This window comes from Macrobrachium rosenbergii, chromosome 25 (assembly GCF_040412425.1).
Source record: "Macrobrachium rosenbergii isolate ZJJX-2024 chromosome 25, ASM4041242v1, whole genome shotgun sequence".
Classification (NCBI taxonomy): Eukaryota; Metazoa; Arthropoda; class Malacostraca; order Decapoda; family Palaemonidae; genus Macrobrachium; species Macrobrachium rosenbergii.
Window position 1 is genome coordinate 33,726,709 of NC_089765.1, and position 23,514 is coordinate 33,750,222.

The 23,514-nt window shown below is 34.3% G+C and overlaps 1 protein-coding gene across 2 annotated transcripts in view; it reads left to right on the forward strand.

The window, feature by feature from the left end:
- The window catches only part of LOC136852542 (rho guanine nucleotide exchange factor 11-like), an 846,605-nt gene that overhangs the window by 666,954 nt on the left and 156,137 nt on the right, over nucleotides 1-23,514 (forward strand). For both annotated transcript variants that reach the window (XM_067127279.1, XM_067127280.1), the window contains 2 exons: nucleotides 4,281-4,352; nucleotides 12,653-12,702. In XM_067127279.1, the coding sequence (XP_066983380.1) occupies nucleotides 4,281-4,352; nucleotides 12,653-12,702 (122 nt within the window). The remainder of the gene's footprint in view (nucleotides 1-4,280; nucleotides 4,353-12,652; nucleotides 12,703-23,514) is intronic.

Here is a 23,514-nt window from a genome sequence, read left to right on the forward strand (position 1 = left end):
CTTTTGGTCGAAAACGTGGCGACCACCGTATGATTATTGAAGACGAAAACCTGGATAATCAAAAATATATCATCCTGTTGGAAGCAATTATTTACCTTAATGCTATATATATCATATCTGGAAGGTTTCATATGTAATACATATAAGGTAAAATTGTTTAGAAAGCAAACTCTACTTACTACTCACGTGAATTTTGATATACATTTTAAAGAAATTTGTTCTTTTTAAAAAATCCTAGAATTGCTGTTCTTATTTAATTTCGTAAGAATTATTGATAGCTCTTGAGCATCTCTTGTAAAGTGTTTAGAAATGGCTTCATATATAAGAAAATTTCGTAAAACAACATGCTTCAGTCCCAGGAAACATAAATATATTTGTCAACATTAGCAAATTATACCCGTTCAGACTAAATTATAAAGTAGGGTAAATATTCTTTGCCAAATTCACATTAAGGTCATAATACTTTACGAGTTCATCGGAAAGGCTTAAGTATAATAAAGTGACAACAATTTAAAAGCTGCTACATTATGCATTTTTCGTATTAAGATAAATGTTATAGCGTACCAGACAATGGCTCCTCGAAATTAGTATTATTTTTTCAAAGGACACTGAAAAGTAAGTAAATAGGCTTCAGCAAATCAGCCATATGGGTTAGCTACACTACACAAGGAATTTGAAAGTTCTTGTTTACCCATTTGTTTCAAATTAGAGTCTAAATCACTTTATGCAGTAAAGTTACATGCATCGAATGCCGTGTTATTTATCAACTGGTAGATTTTCCATTCCGCAGTCCAGTGTCACAGTGAAGCTTGTCAAAAATTCCATATTGTTGCGTCATAAAAATGACTGATATATGGTAAGAGTTCAGTTTACCAAAGAGTGAAACAAAAATGACGAATTGCATGTTGATAATGTACTAAGAACATGTGTGGATATTGGCAGCTTACCGTTTTAGCATGTCAGATATAAGGTTGGGAAATTAAATGAAGTTCTGTTATTGTTCACTAATGGTAATCCATTTATTTGTTCAGGTAAATTTGTAGGGGAATGTCTATCGTTATCCGGTCTTAAATGAAAAAATATCTTGAGTAAGAAGTGAACTGTGGCAGTAGGACGTCTTTTTCCTGAATGAGTAATTTTTTGTACATTAGTTGTCTTAATCAGATCTGCATCACAAGTGTTTTATTATTATTATTATTATTATTATTATTATTATTATTATTATTATTATTATTATTATTATTATTATTATTATTATTATTATTATTATTATTATTATTATTATACAGAAGATAAACCCATGCTCATATGGAACAATCTGAAGGGGGCCATTAACTTAAAATTCAAGCGTCCTAAGAACATGCTGTTCATATGAAAGAAGTTACAGAAGATAATAGGAAAAACACAATGAAGGGGTCAATTATTAGAGCAGAAAACAGATAGGTTAATAAATTAATAAATAGATAAAGATATAAATAAATTACTAAAATACATGTTGTATTGTTGTAGGGTAGTAATGTGTTGCATCTTCACTTGAACTTTTGAGGTTCTAATTGCACAACATCCTCAGGAAGACTGTTCCCCAGTCCAAGGGAGTGAGGAATAAAGACCCCTGGAACTGAGAAGTTCGACAACAAGGCATATTTACTGCACATTAGTGCTGCTGTTCAGCAAATCTGGTTGCTCTTGGCAGGAAAACGGGGTCAGGAATTAATTGTGATAGCAAAAATGCTATGTTAAAATACAAATAAAAAACCGTCGATGGTCTTGGTCATAACTCCTAGTGTTAGGAAACAGACACCTACCACCACGAACCCTCTGTCTAAAAGAGATAAATCTGGCAGAAGCAGACATCTACACCGCAGAACAGTATTCAAGTAAAGGAAGGACAAATGACCTAAAACAAGTTGCGTTGATTTTATCAGCGTTGTAAATCTATGAGGCCTTACATAAAATACCTGACTTTAGTGCGGCAATTGCTGACACTGCCAGGAAAAATAAGATGTCTCAAAAATGAGTTACACCAAATACTCAAATCTTCACTCATTTAGCAGTCTCGTCCACTTGATCATTATGTAGTCTCCAAGTAGCATATTGATGAACTTTGTCCTTCGTATCATGAAGTAGAATAACTTATCCAGGAAATTGTTCAAGGGACTAGTGGAAGTAAATGCTTAGTATTTAAATGGTTGCCTACCCCCTGGAATTGAGTCATAATTTTCTAGGTTCTATAAAAATTTGTCTCATATGGATAAATCGTTTTTCTTTTGATAAAGGCTACAGAGTTAATACAATTAATTTCGTGTAACTGAATGGTAAGAAACTCAGAATCCATTATTTAATAACCAGTTAGCAGCCAATGGAATCGAGTGAAAACATGGAAGTCGTTGTGTAAACCAATTAGTGAAATGTCCCCCACTACGGAGCTAATCGGTTTGATGAAATCTTTTTATTTAAACTTTATTTTTATCATGCAGAATATGTTTCCTAGCCAGCTCCAATTATGGCAGAGCTCTGACATCAACCAGGAGACCGAATTAAACGACATTAAAATGATACAAGAGAAATCGCTTCAAAGGCATTATTTCACCATTATACCCTCGAATCGAACCTGCTAATCATATCAACATGTAATCTGTTCCGTCTACGTTTTATGTTAAACAGAATTAAATTACCTGAATATTAAACACTAAGGCCAGAATTACACAAGTCTTTCTGACCTAATAAATTATATTAACTCGGGTTCTATATTTTTGTTATGTAATGCATGACTATATCGGTCATAAAATGTAAGAACCGTTTATTTATAAAAAGCAAATAAGGGAAGATGAGCACATGACTATAATGCATTCAGCCTTTATATATTTCAAAACACAAAGAAACTGTATTTTATATATCAAGTGTAACCATGAAACACCCAGTATATCTATGAAAATGTGTACAATCTACAGAAATCTTCACTTTTTTTAAAAAAGGTATTGGGAAGAAAAGCAACGAGATACACCTACAAGTCTGATCAGTTTCAATATCGTAAATGTAGAAGTGAATGAAGAAGTCAGCAAGAAAAGGAAGGAAAAAATAGGTAGAACAGTGTGTATTTTTAGACTGTGATACCAATAAAGAATTCAACGTTGGAAGGAAATCACTGAACTTTCCCATTTTAGCTCGGTGCAGAATTGTGAAACTGAATAATCGATCACAGATACTTTTTCGAGTTAACGGAGGTCAATAACCATTAATTTCCTCTGGCCTTATTCGTGGCTTGCAGGCTACAGGTTGTTCTTTCTAGTTGTATGCAATAATGCAGACCTCGAACACAGTATGATTTTAAATTTACAATTTGATGCTGCTCTGTCTTTTGATCTCAGTCACGGCGCGTGGAAGTGTACGTTTATCACATCTGGCAAGTTACAATTTGTTATTATACGGAATTCTCTCAATCAAAAATAATAAATTTGCTTTGTATTATCAGAAACTGTTCTTTTACTTTCGTAAGGTCCTTGTAGATTTTGCCCTAAATTTAGGAAAACCCAGTGAAGCTGCAATAGAAAGTGGCTCATGCTAAAAATATTATATATATTTTTTTTCTTCACCCTATTTAGTTTTTGGGTATCAGTCATAATTCAACGAATCCAAAGATATATGTGTACTGTCAGTTTCACTCTTGATCTTGACCATGAGTGAAGGAAAACGAAGAAATTACTTTGGAGAAAGTGATCAAATATTCCTGGGCTGATGCAAATTAGATGTAATCTCTGTGCTAAATTTTACCTTTACATTAAGCTGTTCCCATTGTTTTATGTACTTTTAAAAACATGTAAAACTTCTAATGAAATTTTAGAGGCATAAGGGATATAGAACACTTCTCTTGTGCTTCTGTCACTTAAACTTTTCTGTTGTTGATTTCCGTTTAAAAATTGCCTGGTGTATTAGTGTGAATTTGAATGTTTCAGTATTAGAAAGTAAGATGATGATTTGTTGAGCTCGTGGATGGTGCTATAATCTTAAGTATTTAAATTATGTTATGCTTAACCTAAAGATAATAATGAATTTAGTAATTCTCCCACTATGATTATTTGACTGTCACTGTCATATGCAGCATCTGTGTACATGTCACGTGCATTGCAATAAAAATGTGCATAACGGAGTGGTAAAGGAGTAAATAAAGTAACCAATTAAATAGTTGTTGGTGTAGCAACCCGATGAAATTGTTTTTTCTCTATAATTGTCATCTGTGTCGCAGCTTGTGTTGATGATGATTGTGTTTATGTGCTCTTCAGGAGATAAATCTGGTGCCACATCCACCGCTAGGTCTTTTTCCTCCTCCGACACCTATAGCTCTTTGCACTCCAGTAAGTATCTTCTGTATTTTTGAGTATTCGGGACCTTCCAAACCCCCTTTTGCTCGTTTGATTTCACCAATTTTTGGGAGGGACTCAGATCCCCATTTTATCCCTCTCCGTTTCTTTGTCGACCCCGTCCTCCTCATCGCAAAGACTCCGTCCTTCAGTTGTCTCTGGTGCTACGAAGTCGTCATATAGTTTATAGCCCCAGATCTCTTATTAACCCTTTTCACAGCCCCTGTTCCATTTAGTCTCTCTTGCATCGTTTTGAATGGCATGAACCTCACGGTTATTTCTCCATTTTGAGCGTTATGTCCGCTACTGTTCTTTTGTGGATACTCTATATATTGGTACTTGAGCACTGCCTTGTGGGGTATATATATACATATATATATATATATATATATATATATATATATATATATATATATATATATATATATATATATATATATATATATATATATATATATATACCTTGTGGGTTCTCCGGGACCCAGCCAGCACTTTTAGCATCATGTTCCCTTTCCCGTCTTGACTAGGAAATGGCGGATTTCCCATGATGACTTGCTTGTGTATGGAACTGTCCAGTTACCCTCCTGTATCTTGCCAAAAAAGTGTAACTATGGATACTACTACTTCACAAACCTCTACTTAGTTTTATTTATTTATTTATTTATTTTTGTCAGGCATGATGTAATTAGAACCCTGTTATTTAAGCAGTATTAGCCCATATTAGCCCTTTTTCATCTTCCTGATTTGTATGAAGCAGCTCTATTATATAGGATGTTCAGTTATCATTATAACAGTGAACCTTGTATCCCTATTTTAAATTGTATTGGATTATATTTTCCTTATTTACAATTCAAGTATGCAAACATAGTTCAGTTTTGATCGTATAATAAGTTATACATTGTTATTGCTTGCGAAAAAAATACCATTCGATCGTTCCAGCTCCCCTTATTTAAATTTTCTTGATATAAGGTTTTGTCTTTTAAGGGTCCAAAGAAGTAAAAATAGCCAGTAATTGAAAACATTAGGTTTACCTCTTTATTTTTTACTTTCTTCACTCTTCTCATTTCAGCGCTTGGTAAAATATTCTACATTTAATTTTGAATTATATCTATATGGATTTTCTTAATTATGAATAAATCTCTTTCATATTTAAAAAGTGCGTATGAGTTCGAAGACCTTTCCGAATAATTCTCGATTTTAGAATTTCCATAAAATATGGGATTGGGTGACAGAGCTCTCTGTTATACAACTAGAAATGAGAAATGACTAAAGATCTGGTCGTAACTTTTTATCCAGGTACTTGGATGATTTTGTACAGGTAAAAGTAACCAGATTCTGGTCATTACTCAGGGGAAAATAACATCGTGAAGACACCTTATGTAGCGTTAAAGGTCAGAAATGATTAACTCGAGTTCGTTATTAAGTTTAATTCTAGTTATGAAAAATAGGTAAGAGTCGAGTCATTATGCTTAGTTGCCAAGAAAATTAGATTTTAAAAGTGGAGTTATTGATTGGAATGGTTGTTCAAATGTCGCAAAAATATTTATGTTACATAAGTGCGTAGAGAACACTTAGTTATCGACGTTTTTATCTTTTGTTTGACGTTACCTTTTGCTTTTTCACTGGATTAAGGACTTTGATTGGTGTTTTTTTTTTTACTTGTTTAAGGATTCTGTTTGAAAGCACAGCTGGAATTATTGTATCATTAGGTACTGCTCTTAATCTGGATAACTGTTTTCCATCTTAGCATTTGAGAGCTTCCTCAGGTGGCCATGTCCGAGTTTTATGACCTTTAATCGCGTTTTGTAGACGAAAGACTCCTATTATAATTATGTGGGTACCCATCTGACGTAGGAGAACAGAAGGATGTAACATAACAAAACTGATAAAGCTGAAACGTAATTGTTTTAAGGACCCCTTTATTTGCCTGTCCTCATATTTTTTTTTTCAGGTTGAGTGAAGATTGCAATTCTTCTACAAAGAAGAGACGACTTTATTTCATCAAGGAACAGAAGAATAAAACATTGCCATTTGATAGTACATGATAACTAGTCCAAATCCGAATCCCCACATAAAATTCTCAAAAATTATACAGAATATTCTGTAACATTCATACAAGAAAATTACTGTGCAGATAAGCGGGTAGCAGGTGCCTGTTCGTGTGCCCCTATACTCGCATCAAAAAAAAAAATTCCTGAATTCGATTATAGGGTTCATCAAACCTTACTGAAGCCTTGAACCTCGTTCCCTTTTACTCAGTCAGCATTGGTACTTAAAATCAAGATAAAACTGAATTAATGACCAATATTTTATTTGGTTTTTCATCTAGGATCAGGGGACACTTTCTATGCCTATATCTATATAGTTTTCTTTACTGGATCGGCCCTGTCGTAGGTATCTTTCCTGACAATTCTTCAACTACTGCAGATGTCAAAGCTATATCTCCCCTTTATTTATTCCAGTTAATATCAGAGAGGAACCTTCTTCCTAATACATTTATTTAGGATGTTACTTTAAGGGATGTTGTAGGAACAACTTACAGTTAATCAAAGTAGAAAATTGTTCACTGGTTTGAAGTTGAAGCTCTCTTTATTCCCCTTAAATGTTTTGGGTTTATAAGATTGAAGGTCAAGCACATCATGCTTTTGGAAGTGTAAATTCAGGCATATCATGTGGAAATATATATGAGAGAATGAAATCCAGTAAAAAAAAAAATTCTTGGTAATACTGTATATTACTGTCAAATAGGAACTGAAGATACAGAAAATAGGAGTGAACGTGCCATCTGCTGCAAATCGCCTACTAGCACTACCTGCAAACTTGAAGTAAAATCTTAAAAATAGAAAAATGAGAGAAGCACATACCAGGGTTGCTACAGTGAAAGCAAAGTATTCCTACTTATATATCAGAATGAGTTAGAACCCACTGATTGTTAAACCAATAGAAATTTTGGAGCCTATAAAAGTAAAGACAAAACATACCCAGAAGACTTAAAGTTCTCTCTGGGTATTAAATATTCCCATAATACTAAATGAATTTAATAGACAAATACTAGTGGACAAAAGGCGCTAAGTCTTCCCAGTGGATATTATGTACACATTTGGTATATTATGAACAGTTTGTCCATTTTTTACAGTATGTTTATTTGATGCTCTGGTACATGTTTTCTTCGAGAGTACAATTTGGTATATGGGATACATCTTGTCTGTTGAATAGTTTTTGTTTAGTTTGTAAATTTTGCTTCTTGGGTGAACTTTTTGCATATCGGGTACATTTCGTCTTTGTCGGATACATTTTGCTCCTTTTGTATGTTGTCTTTCGGGTAAGCATTTAGTACATTTGGTCATTTTGTCCACTGGGTACATTTTGTCTACTGAGTACACTTCGTTCAGTCAGTAAATTTTACTTACTGGATGTATTATGCTCAGTAAGACCATTTTGTTAATGGGTACTTTTGTGCAGTGGGAACGTTTTTCTACTTAATGCATTTTGTCCATTGGGTATATCGGTAAAGTTGGCACATTTATCCACTGGTATGTATATTCAGTTCAGTTTCTTCACTGGGTACATTTTTGTGCGTTGTGTACACTGTCCATCGTGTTTTCGGAAGGGATCATTACGTAAAGAAAAGAGGATCATTATATAAAATAAATATTAAATTGAGAACTTACCATGCTACCCTTACGTTTGGAAATATCCATTGATTCATGAGAATCAGTGGCTTTTGGATCAGGTTCGATAGCGGGCATATATGCTCATGCTTTCTCTGTAATAAACATGTTAATTGTTTTGTTTATTTTTTTGCCATCATGTTCTTGAGTCGCCCTTATAGATGGTGTTATATGTGCTTTTTTGTATTAGACAGCAGACAATTGATGTCAGAAAGCAAACAAAATCGAAACTGATATAAGAACATTTGTGTAGACAAATGATATAAATTCTTTAGGGCACGGTAATTTTAAAAATGCAGTGTACCTAAGAGACATTGTGCTTACCCTTGAAACCTCTCTTCTGCCCATCATTGAAGGTTAATAGAAAACATTACTACATCATGAAGGAAGGTTTACATTAACAAACATAAACCTGTTTTAATAAACTCACTTAATGTCGTCAATTTAGTGTGTTTCCTTCCTAGAAGGTTACCTGTATTTGGTTGGCATCGCGTGAGTAAAACCATTTTCAATTCCTTTCTTGAAAGGGACAAATTAAATTAGAAATGTTCATTTTCCCCTAACATGGTTTGCCCTTCCAACAGATATCTTGTAGGGGTACATTTGTTGACATTTTTTCTGTACACATTTCTCTGAAAATTTTATTCAGAAAATCTTCAGAAGAGTCTCATCATCAACCTCATGCACATGTCAGGTTTCCTTCCCAGAGAGATTTTTTTTTTTTTTGTCCCTTTCATCAGCTTTCCGTACAGTAACTAAAAAAATTGGCATCGTGAACAAATATATAATTTTTTTTTATTTCCATGCACAGAGAGCGTAGGCTGCTGTAGAATGATTATACATTAATAACAGAGGTTATCTACTAAAAAAGATCCCAACATTTTGTAAAGTATACCCCATTTCAGTAAGAAACTTCAGCATACTATAGAAAACACAGAAGACCTTCCAAGCCAGATGGAACATCATAATTTAACGAACACGCTGTATGTGCATGAAAGATTTCTTGTGCAAGGAAGGTCTTGTTCTGAGATACGCGAAGAGCTTCTTCAGTAGAAACGACGAATCAAAAAACTTTTGAAACTTTTGGTTTTATGATTTCGGATTTTCCGAATCTGTGCCCTAAAGAAAAGTGTAGAAACAGGCCACTGATCATGATATTTGCAGCATTATATGTCATACCTTCAAGACTCCGGAGCTCTGTCAGCCCAGTGTTAGCAGATTGTAATCTCCCAAGGTTATACCAGCCTTTAAGTGATCTCCCTTCCTTAGAAAATAACCCATGTATTAAACCTGTAAGTGGGGCAACTCACCTTCTCAAAAAAGACTGATGATTTTTTTCCATGTTGATGGAGGTGCACCAAGTAAGTCTCTTCACCCATAATGAGTCCTGCTTCAGTGAAGTGTGATCAACAGCTGACATTAAATGAGCTTACAGTTCAGCTGTAGTCACGTGAATTATGTATCCAAAAATCATATAAAATGGATGCTGTATGGACTGTAACCATTGAATATGAATATTTAGGATGCACATGAAACTTGGGAGCAAATTTAAGCAAACTTTTGGATTAGGTGTAATATATGTGTATATATATTTATATATATATATATATATATATATATATATATATATATATATATATATATATATATATATGTGTGTGTGTGTGTGTGTGTGTATACATATATTGTGTGTGCATACATACATACATACGTATGCATATATATATATATAGTTAGTTATTTAGTTAGTTTATGTATTACTGGTCGATGGAGTGACATGTTGAAAATATTTTGGCTGAGGAAGATAGAAAGGCCAGATTTGATAATGCAAGAAAGCCAGTGGTTGCTATACTGTTGTCATTATTAAGGATGCAAGAAGAGCAATTAATAGAGTGAAAAATGGACATGAACCTTAAACTGGTGGGATACAAGTTATATGTTGCAGAACGTCTGTGATAGTTTGACTAATTGACTGACAAGTTTTAAAAATGTAAAGTTGACAGAGGAGGTCGTAAGAATTATAGAGGCATAACATTATTTTCTATATCAGAGATGTATGGTAGGACTGGAATTAAGAAAGAAAGATAAATAACAGTAAGATCAGTATTGGAAGACCAATTTGACTTTAGCCAAGGAATTGGACATAGAGATTATTGCTTTTATTGTGAAACAGTTATATCAGATTTCGAATAGTAAAGGGATAATGCTTTTTGTGACATGCATGGGCTCCAAAAATGCCCAAGATAAGATCAGTAGAGAGCAAGATGGAGATGATGTTTGGTTGAGTGTAATTTAAATCATATGTCAGAAAACAAGCGTTTGTTAGAATATACAGATGGGAGAGTGACTGATTTGGTATAAAAGCAGATCCTAAATAAGGGTGTGTTATATCTTACTCGCTCTTCAGTATCTTTATGGATGGAGTGATGTAAGAAGTCAGAGAAAATGCAGTAAACGTAGGTACAAAATTGTAGGATGAGAAAGGAAGTTGTTAATGGAGTGCTGAATGGCTAATGTTTGCAGATGGATTCAGTACTAACTGGGGATAGTAAAGTAGACTTGTCAGAATACTTTAGAATAAATATATATCAGATAATGTTGGATGAATGAAGAGGAGCGTCACAGGACAAATGAATCTAGGAATGTAAAGAAGTATATGCAGAAGATCGGGAATAGACTTCATTTGTCTTTAGAAACCCTGGTGGAATGTATGAAGGGATTATCCAGCAACTTCCTTGGTGGAAGTGAAGTACAAATGCTGAATATAAATTAAAGAAAAAGTGAAAGCTGTTGGGATGAAGTGTGTGACTTGACAAGAATTACTATTGCAAGAAATATCTTGATCTCCAAAAGTGGTGGTGAAAAAGTTAACAGAAGTGAAAGGATGAATCAGAATAGATTGTGATGGTCTGGTCTTATGAAAAGAAGGGATGGCAGGTTGGTAGGGAAAGTACAGAATTCAAAAGTGGTAGAAGAAAGGAGCAGATGGAAGAAGAAGAAATGTTATGACATGCGTGAAAAGTTATTGGAAAAGAAAAGTCTTAATATTCAGTTTAAGAAAAGGTATCGACCTGCTGCCAATAAACAATCTGTGAAAAAGTATGAAACACTTAATGCGGTGGATGTTTACTGCACAAGGCATTCATCCATGCTGCAGCAGGTGAAATATTCATGCGCCATTGACTGATGTCTTATCACGGAAGTCATTCCCTGCTAACAGCGTACTGGAAACAATATACTGTTGAAAGAATATATACATACATATATATATATATATATATATATATATATATATATATATATATATATATATATATATATATATATATATATATATATATTTTCAAGAGTAAGCTGTTTAACCTAGCAGGGAATATTTTATATATATATATATATATATATATATATATATATATATATATATATATATATATATATATATATATATATATATATATATATATATATATATATATATACAGAATTTGAAGGCGTTACCGTTTTATTAATTGTTTTTCAGAGAAAATGTGTTATTTATTATGTAAAAAGAAAAAATTTTCAAAGGTAACCATTATCACTTGTCTTCAAAAAACATTTTCTTTCTTCAGAAAATGCATTTGAGAATTCTCAAGGGTAAGTGCGTCCTTTGTCAGTGGTACAAATAAAAATTTCCTCACAATTTATATTTTGTCTTGTTGCCAAAGAAAAAATTGGTCAAATCCTTAAACATCCTTGTTTCCCTTGTATCCACGTGGCTTGCTTTTCATTGAAAGGTATGGCCATCCTAGCGTTGATAATAGGTATGGCACCTGCTCTCTCTCTCTCTCTCTCTCTCTCTCTCTCTCTCTCTCTCTCTCTCTCTCTCTCTCTCTCTCTCTCTCTCTGGCACACTAAACTCACAACCACACACACACACACAGGTATAAAAATACTGTACATTTGTGCATTTGCATTGTTGCCTATTTACAGTTTGAAACACTATGGTAATAGGCAAAATAGGCAATTGTTTATGTTAGAATATATGATAGTATAATATTACCACTTTTTCAATTTGATTTATTTCTATACCATATGAGAATGAATTATCATACCATCTACGTTATTGTTATTTCTCTGCTCCCTTGGCAGCTTATTTCCAATGCAACATTTCCAACGAACTTTCAGGTGTTCCCCTATCCATTATTAGAGCGTTTATCTTTCATATGCATATATTCTGTCTATGCCTCCCGGAAATTAATGCATCTTGAAATACTGTCTTAGTCATCCCCCAACTCCCTTAGTGCCATTTAGCATAGTTTAGAAACGCTTTAGTAAAAATTAGTTCCCCCATACTATTTTGGTACCCAGATCTTATTTCATTTGACTGCCTAGATCGAGTTCTCTAGATACATCGAATCCACAGCCTTCTTTATGCAGATATCCTCTTGGGCTCTAGGATAGATATGCCTGTTTTTTTAGAAAATAACCCCTTTTTAAGTTTGAAAATAGTGATTATTTGCATTTGTGTTTGTCGGGTTGATATGCTACACACCCGACCATTTCATAGAGTAAATCTTGATGGCGATTATGTAAATGAAAGAACAAAATCTATTAATTGATGAATAGCTTGCGATTGTTTTTCAGATCCCGTTGGAACCCGGAAGGGAAAGAACACCTGGTCCCTCCTGAGGCTCGTGAGTATCCGAAGACTGTGGGGCGGGTCCATCCCCCTGATAATGGACGCAATCTTCTTTGTAGAGGATGTTGGCTTTGTTATTTAGAGTGACGAATTGCTATGTTCTCTTAACTGTAGTAATAGGTAGACTTCTTTCTGACTTCAGAATTTGTTGTAATGGTAACTCTTTTTTATTGTATATATTTGTCATAGAAAATTTGTCGTTTATTATGACCAGATGTGTGTGGTTATTTTGTATGTTAAGTAGAATTGACTGCAAATTTCTCAGTGGTTTTACACTTGTCTTATCACCTACTTGTCAATTTATTTGTCGTGATTTGATACATACTTATCTTTCTTTAATTTGATAATATAAATACTTTTCAAGAAATAGTTGCTGAAAACATAAGCGCTCTAAAGCCTAGAAAATAACGTCAATGAAATGAAAAATAAGACCTAAATTACAATGTACTGATTACATATTGATGACACACGTATTTTTAGAGCAACGATAAATGTGTAGGTGTGAACCAGTTGTCCAAAAAGTACAATTAAGGTAAAATTCCTTGAATAGAAATAATTACGAAACTGTAACATCAGTTTGCTCTTGCTGTTCTATATTTTACTGCGCCACTAAGGACAATCCCACTCTTATGGATTAATTTCTATGATTTTTTATAACATCCAGGAACGCTGGACAAAATGAATGTTTTTAAATTGATATTAAAAATGGCATTATGATCTGGAACGCATTTTCCACCGCTTTCGAGTTTGTTTCAGTAAAAATCTTGCTCTTTCTGTTGCTTTTTTTGTATTTATGTTTTTTCCTGTGTACTGCGGGGAATACGAAACTGATTTCTTGTTACTGAAATGTCGCATACAGATGATGAGCGTTCTGTATTTTTCCTGATACTTGAGGCTGTCCCATTTTCAGAAATCTCTAGTGCATTTAATACCAACGATTACGCGCATTTGAACTGTAATTGTTTTTATTCAAGGTAACGAAAAATACGTTTTGACATTCATAAAACAAAATGCGATATATTATAATTTCAATATTATTGTAGAGAATGTCCTTTCTTTAAACTACACATGTTCCTGAGAGGATGGTAGCTCATGAATATTTTGCAGGCTAGGTCATTACAGAACTATATGATCAGACAAAGAAACTTCTGAAAATATATAGATACGAAATAAAACCATGCTGTAAATTTCTCTCCTTAGATAATCACATGTATGTAATTTGAGTGTTGGAATAATATTTTCATTGGTAATTGTGTTAGTTCACCTATGCCCTTCTTTGTAGTTTGATGCACATTTTTGCTTCTCATAGGCCAGTAGCTGTAGATGGTATTTGTTGAAAACAGTAGGATAGTTTTCTTTTAGTAGAAAAGAAATTAGACGTTTTAAAAGTAGTATATGTTGGATAGATGTCTTCAAAGATGATCAGACCTTTATACAATACGCTGCTCTAAATTACTTTGGCAATATCAGGTACTGACGTGACAGTGAACCCCATTTACAGTATGGTAGATTCCATGTGAAATATCTGTATGAATTATTTTTGTATGCAGACTATGTATACGTATATATATGTGTGTGTGAGGGTGTGTATGTGTGTGTATATTATGCATAAATTAACTTTTTTTTAGTCCAGTAGCAGGTGTTAATCGTTAATGGGTATAGATGAGGTAGAGCAATGTGCTGGTCATAGTTGTCTCATAACAAAAAGTGTTAGGAGGAAAAGTTTTATATCTTTTTAGGACTAATGAAAAGTACAAAAGACCTGACAGGGGCGTACTTCCGTTTTCCATCCGTGTATTAATGTTATTATCAATATTATTATTGTTATCATTATAGTTAGAAGACCCTCTTTTATAGTTAGAAGACCCTCTTTCAAACAAGTGGAGTTAAATGTGATTGCTGCATCAGCTGCATTCAATTTGTAAAAAAATTTAATTTTCTTATGATTGCTCTTTCTCTAATACTTAATTCTACCAGTAGCTCCTACAGTTGTCATTCTTTCGTAGATGGAGAGATGAACATTCTTTTGATGGAATTCTTTTAATAAATATGTAAATATTACATCTACTGTAAGTTGCAAAATAACTCTGGAGTTTATGAGGAAGTCTTCAGCCTGTATTGAAATAAGACCTGGGTAGCCCTGAGGTTCTTACTCCTTGAGGTGGTCTTTGGGTAAGTCGTTTTCATGCCACGTTCAGCGGAAGCTCTACTGAGCATGAACACGCCAAAAGACGAGTAACAGTGAGTCTTGTTCCATATATACAAATTGTTGACACTTGTGTATATGGTTAAAGATTTGCTGTCTGATTGGCTTCAGTTGTTACATTGTTGCAGCCTCGCTGAGTGGCAGGGATGGTGTTGGCTCCTTTCCTGTTTTGATGACTCATCTGTTGGTATTTACCGGCGAATATTTTGATTGGTGAAAAGGAAGTTAGTTATATGTATCTTGGCATAGATGGTGTTGTTCTTACCCGGGAATGCTTGTTCTATCATCTGTCTTGAAGTTGGATCCTCTATCATGTATGGGTCTTATTTGGTCTTGGTTGAAATGATGACTGATGTTGGTGGGTAGGAAGAACATTTCCTGCATTGTGTTCAGGGAAGGCTTCTCCTGTTGGATCTGGAATGCATTAAGCTGTCATAGTCACCTCGGGTCCAGGGCCATTCCAGTTTGTTTTTCTGTATTCTTCACTGTTACATCTCTTACGTCTTTTATGATGTTAATTTGACGCATCTCTCACATGTGGTTCTTCATTGCCTTTCTTTGCGCAAGTCACTTGGTCCTCTTAGCCAGTTTTATTGTAGTCATAACCACATATGAGCCAAAAAACCTCAGATGGGGGATTTGAATAGATGCACTACATTGAGATCAAGGAATGGAAGTGGGCGTTGTTGCAGAATTCAACTGTTTAGTTCAGGCACCTGCATTCTTGGACCTACTTGATTTCCTAGACAAAATTAGTTTGTTTAAAAGTATCGCTGATACTTTTGAACAGAAGTATCAGCATTCACATATAAGGATGTAAGTGTGACCCCTGTGGGTGGTAAAACATCTGTAGAAACGGCTGTATTATCACCAGTGGAGTACTTTATATTCTTGAAAAATTCTTCCAATGACCGAAGAGACTGTACCAGTCGGGCACATAATGTGATTATTTCATTGAGGAATTTAGCTAAATTGTAGGTGGGCGCAGGGGTTTTGCTAATTGTGGACGCAGGGGGTTCCCGAGTTACTGCTTGCTGCCCTCTTGATGTTATCCTTGGGATTTCTTGCAGGCTGCTTAAACTTTGTTCAGTTGGCAATATTTCATCAGGCTTATCATATTCTGATTTTTTCAGGATAAGGGCCAGTTTTATCAGCTCATTGCACAGTAATGCCTTTAGTTTGTCAGATCTGCTTGGTAGCCGCCTGTAATTGCCGGTAAGGCTGTTGTTGGTATATTCACTGTGTTTGGTGAGGGTCTTAGCAGGAAACAAAGATTTCAGAACATAAGTAGTGCAGAGAGTGTGGTGGCTGTCATATCACTGTATTGAATGGAATAATAACTCATGACAGGACACCCACCAAACATTGGACCATACCTCCAAATGCTGATCAGTAATGGAAGCTTAAATAAGCAGGCCAATGAGACACTGAACAGACGGTATAAGAACAGTGAACAGTCACAACCCCCTCATGAAAATATGATCAAATTATACTCTAAGGCAAGGATGTACTCTAAATACCTAGAGGACAAGCACACAGCAAAAAACATATCCATTGATAATGTATGTCATCATTGTTTATGTGGGGTTGAACTTCACCATACATGACCAAAATAGCCATACCAAAGACCTGATTATGAAAAACAGCCCAGTTCCACCATAGAGGGATCCTCTGAAAACACATCGATGAGTGCATATGTGCATCAAACCACAATGAAACTAGCTAAGAAGATCTTATGGCACTAACAAGAATGGCCTGTAAAGAACTGCATGTGAGTGGTGCTCTGGATTGACATCATGAGAGATATAGTAGTAAATATAGAAATTATCAGAAGGTCACTATTCCAAAGGTGCTTACAACTGCCTATGGTGCTCCAGTCCAACAGAAGAGGCCTTCTGTAAACACAATGTAGGAAATGTTTCTCCTTTTGCAAACATCAAGCACCCTTTAACTAGAACCTAATATGACCCCCACCTGGTATTGACTCCAACATCAAGAAAGGTTAGAACAAGCATTTCTGGACATGAATAACACCAGTGCAGCCAGGAAATCGATAGCCGCTCTCAACCAGTCAAGACATTCACCAGGAATAGATGAGTCATCACACCAGGAAAGCGGCAAACACCACACCGGCCATTCAGTGAGGATGCAACAACTTAACCATTGAAGCTGCAAATTGACTTATTAGAAATCTTGCCAGGTGATCAGAACACACGATTTTATTCTCAGCCAATCACAGTCCAGGAAACATCCTTCCTTTGTCGATGCCCTTGTATATAAGGAGACAGGCTCACTATTTCAGAGCAGTCTACCCTTGACTTTTGGCATGCTCATGCTAAATAGAGCCTGAACGGAATGTAGTCCAGAAACGCCTACCTAAGGAACACCTCAGGGAGTAAAAATCCTCCTGACGACTCACACTTTACTTCAATACCAGATCAAGAATGTGTTCACAAACGCCAGAGTTATTTTACAACTTTGATGTAATGTGTTCTTTTTTATTAAAATAGTTCCCTCCGAAAAACGATTACCTCTCTATTTATGAAAGGCCAAATATAAGAGTTACCGGTGGAATGCAGTAACAGAGAAGGTGCAATCATAAGAAAGATAAAAAACTAAACAAATTGAATCACATTTAATTCCAATGATAATGGTTATTAGTTTTATTTTTATTCAATATTTGTTATCATTGTTGAATTGTATTGAAATGTTGCCCAGCAAAGTTACAAAATATTGGACTTCCAGATCGAAAGTCTTTGGTTTTATATGATTAATAAATTTAGGGTACAAAGCAACTAATTTACTTGGCCAGAAGTAATTTTTATACTCTAATCATCTTTCGTTATGGCAAAAGAAAATGCTCATTCTCTTTAAAAAAAATTATAGTTATAAAGCATAGGTTATTATTTCTAAAGTTAAAGTTATAAAAAATACATATACATCCATTGGAAATGTAATTGCCTGGATCATTTAACTGGATAATGACTGACAGGAGTGAATGTTCGTATCTGTTAATTATCAGTGTTTTTTTTTTTCACTATTAAACTGGAAATAAGTGTCACAGCTATGTTGTCGAATTCTTGGCTTTTTATCGCTTTGTTCATCACCGTGTTTCTTGAGTAAGGTTGACACCTTACAACACAATTTTTTTATGTGTCGTTTTAATCTCCTTCCATCTTACGGCTGGAATGTAATAAAACAGGATGTTCTGATGGGATATTGCAATTTGCATGTTGGCTGCGGTTTGCATATACTGTTTCATCAAAGTAAATTTGCCAAGAATTTATCAGACAAATGGCTTTCCATGTCCTTGGAGAAATCGTGAAGGTCAGGATCGTCAATAGTGTATGAAAGTGCTTATGCGTAGATTAGTGTTTGAATATTTTATGAGTGTAAAGGTCTTTATTTTGTGAATATATATATATATATATATATATATATATATATATATATATATATATATATATATATATATATATATGTGTGTGTGTGTGTGTGTGTGTGTGTGTGTGTGTGTGTGTGTGTGTGTGTGTGTGTGTGTGTGTGTGTTTGGAGGGGTTACTGATATTTTATGAGTGGAGGCTTTAGATGCATTCAAGGGTGGAAAGGTGTATGAATAAGTTTGTTTGTGGAAAATGTATGAATGTGTTTATGGGTTGAAAAGTATATAGATATTCTATAGGAAGAAAGGGGTAAAGGTGTATTTATAGGTGTAAGGGTGTATAAATATTTTGAGTAAAAAGGTCTGTGGCTATGTGTACGAATGAAAAAGTATGTGTGTGTTTTATGTGTGGTTAAGTATATTGGTGGATAGCTATTTTATTATTTTAAAGATTTGGCCGTATTAAGGCCTGGAAAAGTATATTGCTACTTTACGAATGGTTACATATGTGGGTGCGTTAATGTATGGCAAAGTATATACGTAGATGCTTTATGAATTTAAATCTGTATGGATATAATAATACTCGGAAAAGTGTATTGATGTTTTATTAGTGGGAAGGTCAGTGGATATGCTTATGCATGGATTAATTACGTGTTTGGATAAAGTTGTTGACATGCAAAGTTCGGTATAAAACTAATGGAAAAATGTCACTGGACTTTCAGATTTGTAGGAAGGATCGAGTAACTCAAATTTCACAAAATACAAAAAAATTGTTGTGGAACTTGATAGTAGGGGTAATTTTGTAAACTGCCAATGCAGTAGCTTAGTGAAAAACCAAATGGTGATAACGCTTACTATGCGAGAGGAGATCAAGTTGCCCCGATAAGACTGTAAAAAAAAAATATAGGGTGAAAAGAACGAGGGAAAACCAGAAAAATTGTGTGATGAATGTTTGCGTAACTGATGAGTAAATAGTAACGGTAAATTTGTATTGGTCCTTGAGGGGAAATATTGCGGTTCGTGGTTGATGGAAGGAACGTTTGTAATTTAGGTTTCATATATAAACTTGAATAAAGTTATTGGGGCACAGGGCATAAGCGACGTAAAAGAAGAATTAAGTGAGGAGTTATTAGTGTATGAATGAAATATTCAGGAAAGTTGTGGTACATTACATCATTGGGTCGGATTGGTGGAGCGGATGAAATGTTAAGATGAAAAGGCGTTAGCATTCATAAAAAAATGAGACGTCACGGAAGGAGAGTGACAGTAAATTTAATGGGAGTCGAAAAGCGGATAGTAAAGTGCCTAGGTATATAGTGGTTGAAGCATATTCAGTCTCTCCTTTAGTCATTTTCTTATTGGCTTGTATATCGTTGCGAATGTCTACTGATTTCTTGTATGATTGCCTTTCTTTATTCCATCCATTACACCAGTTTTTCTTGTGACCTGTAACTGTATTTTAAACAGTCGTCTGTTTCTACTTCGTAAAGAATTCGTTCTTTAAATATGCATATTTCCCTTATACGAAGATTTATCCACATACCGTGGAAGACACCACGAGGTCACCTTTTAAACTTCTCAAGTGCACTTAGGGATTGCTACTCTATATTTATCTAGTGCACCAACCACCGTATCTCATTTATTGCTCTCGGTGTCTCCTCATCAAGTTTATTACCTGCTATCTTATACTGATAAGAAACCGATTCTCTTTATCTTACAGAAAAAGGCTTGAATATGTAAAGGGTAATAATTGGATATGATGCACCCAAACTCTTACTCTTCTGTCTTTATCGTACTAAAATGTAATAAAACAAATTATTCTTCATTATTTTCTCACGCAGATAAATATAATCTTTTATCAACTCATTGTTACCATGTGCGAGACCATTTATTGATCGCTTCTTGGAAACATTCGTAATATTCAAAGAATTCTAAACATGCAGAAAAAAATTCAGCTCTTCGTCACTTACCATTACTTAATTATAGTTATAATAATAATCAGTGAAATGACATACTGAGATTGATTACTACTAGTGATGCTGACTAAATTTTCTGCCTCTGAAAATTCTGGTCGCACGCTCAGGAGCTCGTTGTCAAACGTTTTTGATGTTTCTAAGCAAGGAGAGGCTTCTTTTATATTTCAAGGCTTCGGCAATGACTATAGGTGTTACTGAAAGATGTTAGTATTTGATATTACAATTCACACACTCTTGTTTGGTAAGGAAGTTACTGACTAGCTTGAGTCTTGGGGTTACAGTAGCTTTTCAGAATTTTATTTTCATTTTTATTAGCACTGGGAAGTATAAACGCGTAATACAGATGAGAAGAAATATGTCAGAATGAATTACTTTATGGAGGGGATTGAGACTGGGGACATTTGAGAAATGAAGTGTAAATAATTTTGAATATTGTAGCGCATGTCACGGCACGGTACACTGTACGACCAAACGGGAAATTACTCATACCAGCTATTCTTATTTACTTTAGATCAGCAATGTGGGAATGCTACTGATTTTTTCCGACGAGATATCTTTCAGCAGACAAAATCATAATGAGAATGATTGGAGTTGCATGCAAGTAATGGCGGGTTAAGCATGTATACTCTGCCTTTACTTGTAACTGCTGAAATTTTTATGTAACAATGGTTAATATCGCCATATACAGAGCTGAAAGTGGTGTTACTGATTTTATGACTGAAAGGGGCATAGCTTACTTGAAGGAAATGAGGCATCGGTGCTATTTAAAGAAATTCTTCCATAGGTTGTAAGGTCAGAATTGTAGAAGAATGGTATTAATTTAGTGATCGTAATTACTTACATTATTTCTCTGTTGCTGTTTCTTTATATGTTGTCACTATGAACAACTTTACTTTTAAACCACATCTGTCGTGGAGATATAAATAAAGCAATATAAAACGATAAATGCATTGAAAAAATGTTATATGAAAAAGGGTTTTCTGAGTAGGAACCCAATATCACTTGAAGTGTGAGGCAACCTTCCAGAGCGGATAGAACGGCAACTGTATGACCTGGCCATCTTAGGGAAGGAAGAAAGCCCTTCTTTGAAATAAGAAAAAAATATAAGAAAACAAGAAATGCTATAGTTTTATGAACAGTTCATTAAATGACTTTAGTAAACATATGACTGACTGAGGTAGGGATGTGTACTCTCTCTCTCTCTCTCTCTCTCTCTCTCTCTCTCTCTCTCTCTCTCTCTCTCTCTCTCTCTCTCTCTCTCAGGATGCATATTTATAAATATTTACTTACATTAAATGCGTTGTATTTTATCACCAAGCTTTGGTGGATGCAAATCTTTTAATCTACGAGTGATTAATAACTGAAGGGGTAAAGCACGAAGGTGTGAAATTAGTCACTGAAAATGAACCTTGCAAATCCCTTAAATAAAGAATGATTACGCTCTTTGAAGAATTATTATATATTCTTGAAGGGAAGTGTAAATATAAATATATATATATATATATATATATATATATATATATATATATATATATATATATATATATATATATATATATATATATATATATATATATATATATATATATATATATATATATATATATATATATATATATATATATATATATATATATATATATATATATATATACATATATATATATATATATATATATATATATATATATATATATATGTGTGTATGTATGTATGTATATCAAGGATGAACCCCAAGTCCGGAAAAATTAGTAAAACAGGTAGCAGAGCATTTGATATACTCTCATATTCTTTCATGAAAACATCCACTTTCAGCCTCCTCCGCTTACAAAGGCTTCTTTCTACTTTCGCAAACTAACTTTCCAACATTTATAAACATCAGCCACGGCAAACTTGCAGTTGCACCTCTTGACCTTTCCCTTAATTCAGTAATCCCTGGATCCATAAAAAAAAATGAAAAGCCATAGAGAGACAGCGTTGCCAGTCTTAGACCAGCTTTTATCCTAGACCAGTCAACCTCCCATGAAAAGATGGTAACGCAGCTTTCTGTTTTCTCGTTGAAATTACTGTTCTTCGTGACAATTTACTTTGTTCACCGTATTTTCTAAGTTGACGCAGAAAGGTCGTAGAAACGGTAAGAAGCCTAGCATAGGAGGAAGGACTAATCAGAAAGTTATGAGGTGATTGGACCATAAGGATGAAGGCTGACAGTGCAAGATAGAGGCTAATGACCCAGTGTGTGTAGGATGTTCGAGACACTGCTTATAAGCTTTCTGCGTAGGTGTATGAAGCGATTAATTTAGTGGAAGCGTTCTGCACATGGGTCCATCCATCGATTCAGCAATTATCGTATGAATGGCCAAGGATATTTACAATTTATTTTTTGGAATTCCAATTCTATTAGTAAATTCAAGGATCTTAAGTCAGCTCTCGCATGCACATATACACTCATGTCTTTCAACGCCGGTCATCAAAATTTTTTTATATCTTTTCATTGAGGTGACAGGTTTTCAGTTTTTTACCCGTAACCTACTCTTACACGCGTGATAACAACACCACGTAAAGTAAGATTTTATCATATACTGTATATATATATATATATATATATATATATATATATATATATATATATATATATATATATATATATATATATATATATATATATATATATATATAGAAGTGTGTGCGTGCCTGCAATATTAAGTATATAAAATTTTCCATACATTTTTTTCTCCTTTGTCACTTGCTCTTCATTTCCGGCTATCGCTCTGCCAGAGTCCGTTGCCATCTGAGGTACAAGATTAATTCAATTTTTTTTTCTCTCTCTCTTCTTAAATATCTCAGATATTTCCATTTTCCATTTCAGATTGAGTCGTATGAGCAGTCCAAAATCCGTCCCATCTCTTCTTCAATTTTCCACCAAACCCACATTTCAGAATCTTTTTATTTCCTAATGTCATCATTTTTGAAGACCGCGTCCCAGTATCTCAGATTCGCGCAGGACATCATTACTTGCCCCGGATTTTTGCTCTTCCCCTTTGATATTTTCTCTCTATTTGATATTACGTTTGAGTCACCACTCCTTTCAGCACAAATTTCAAATGCCAGAATTAAATTTCTTGTCACATTTCGTGTCTTATTCCATTAGGCTATTGGTTTTTTAATGAAAGTTATTTTTAGCATGACCTAATAACATGATATGTTAATACTAATATCTTCTCTCAAGACGTTTCATCTTTC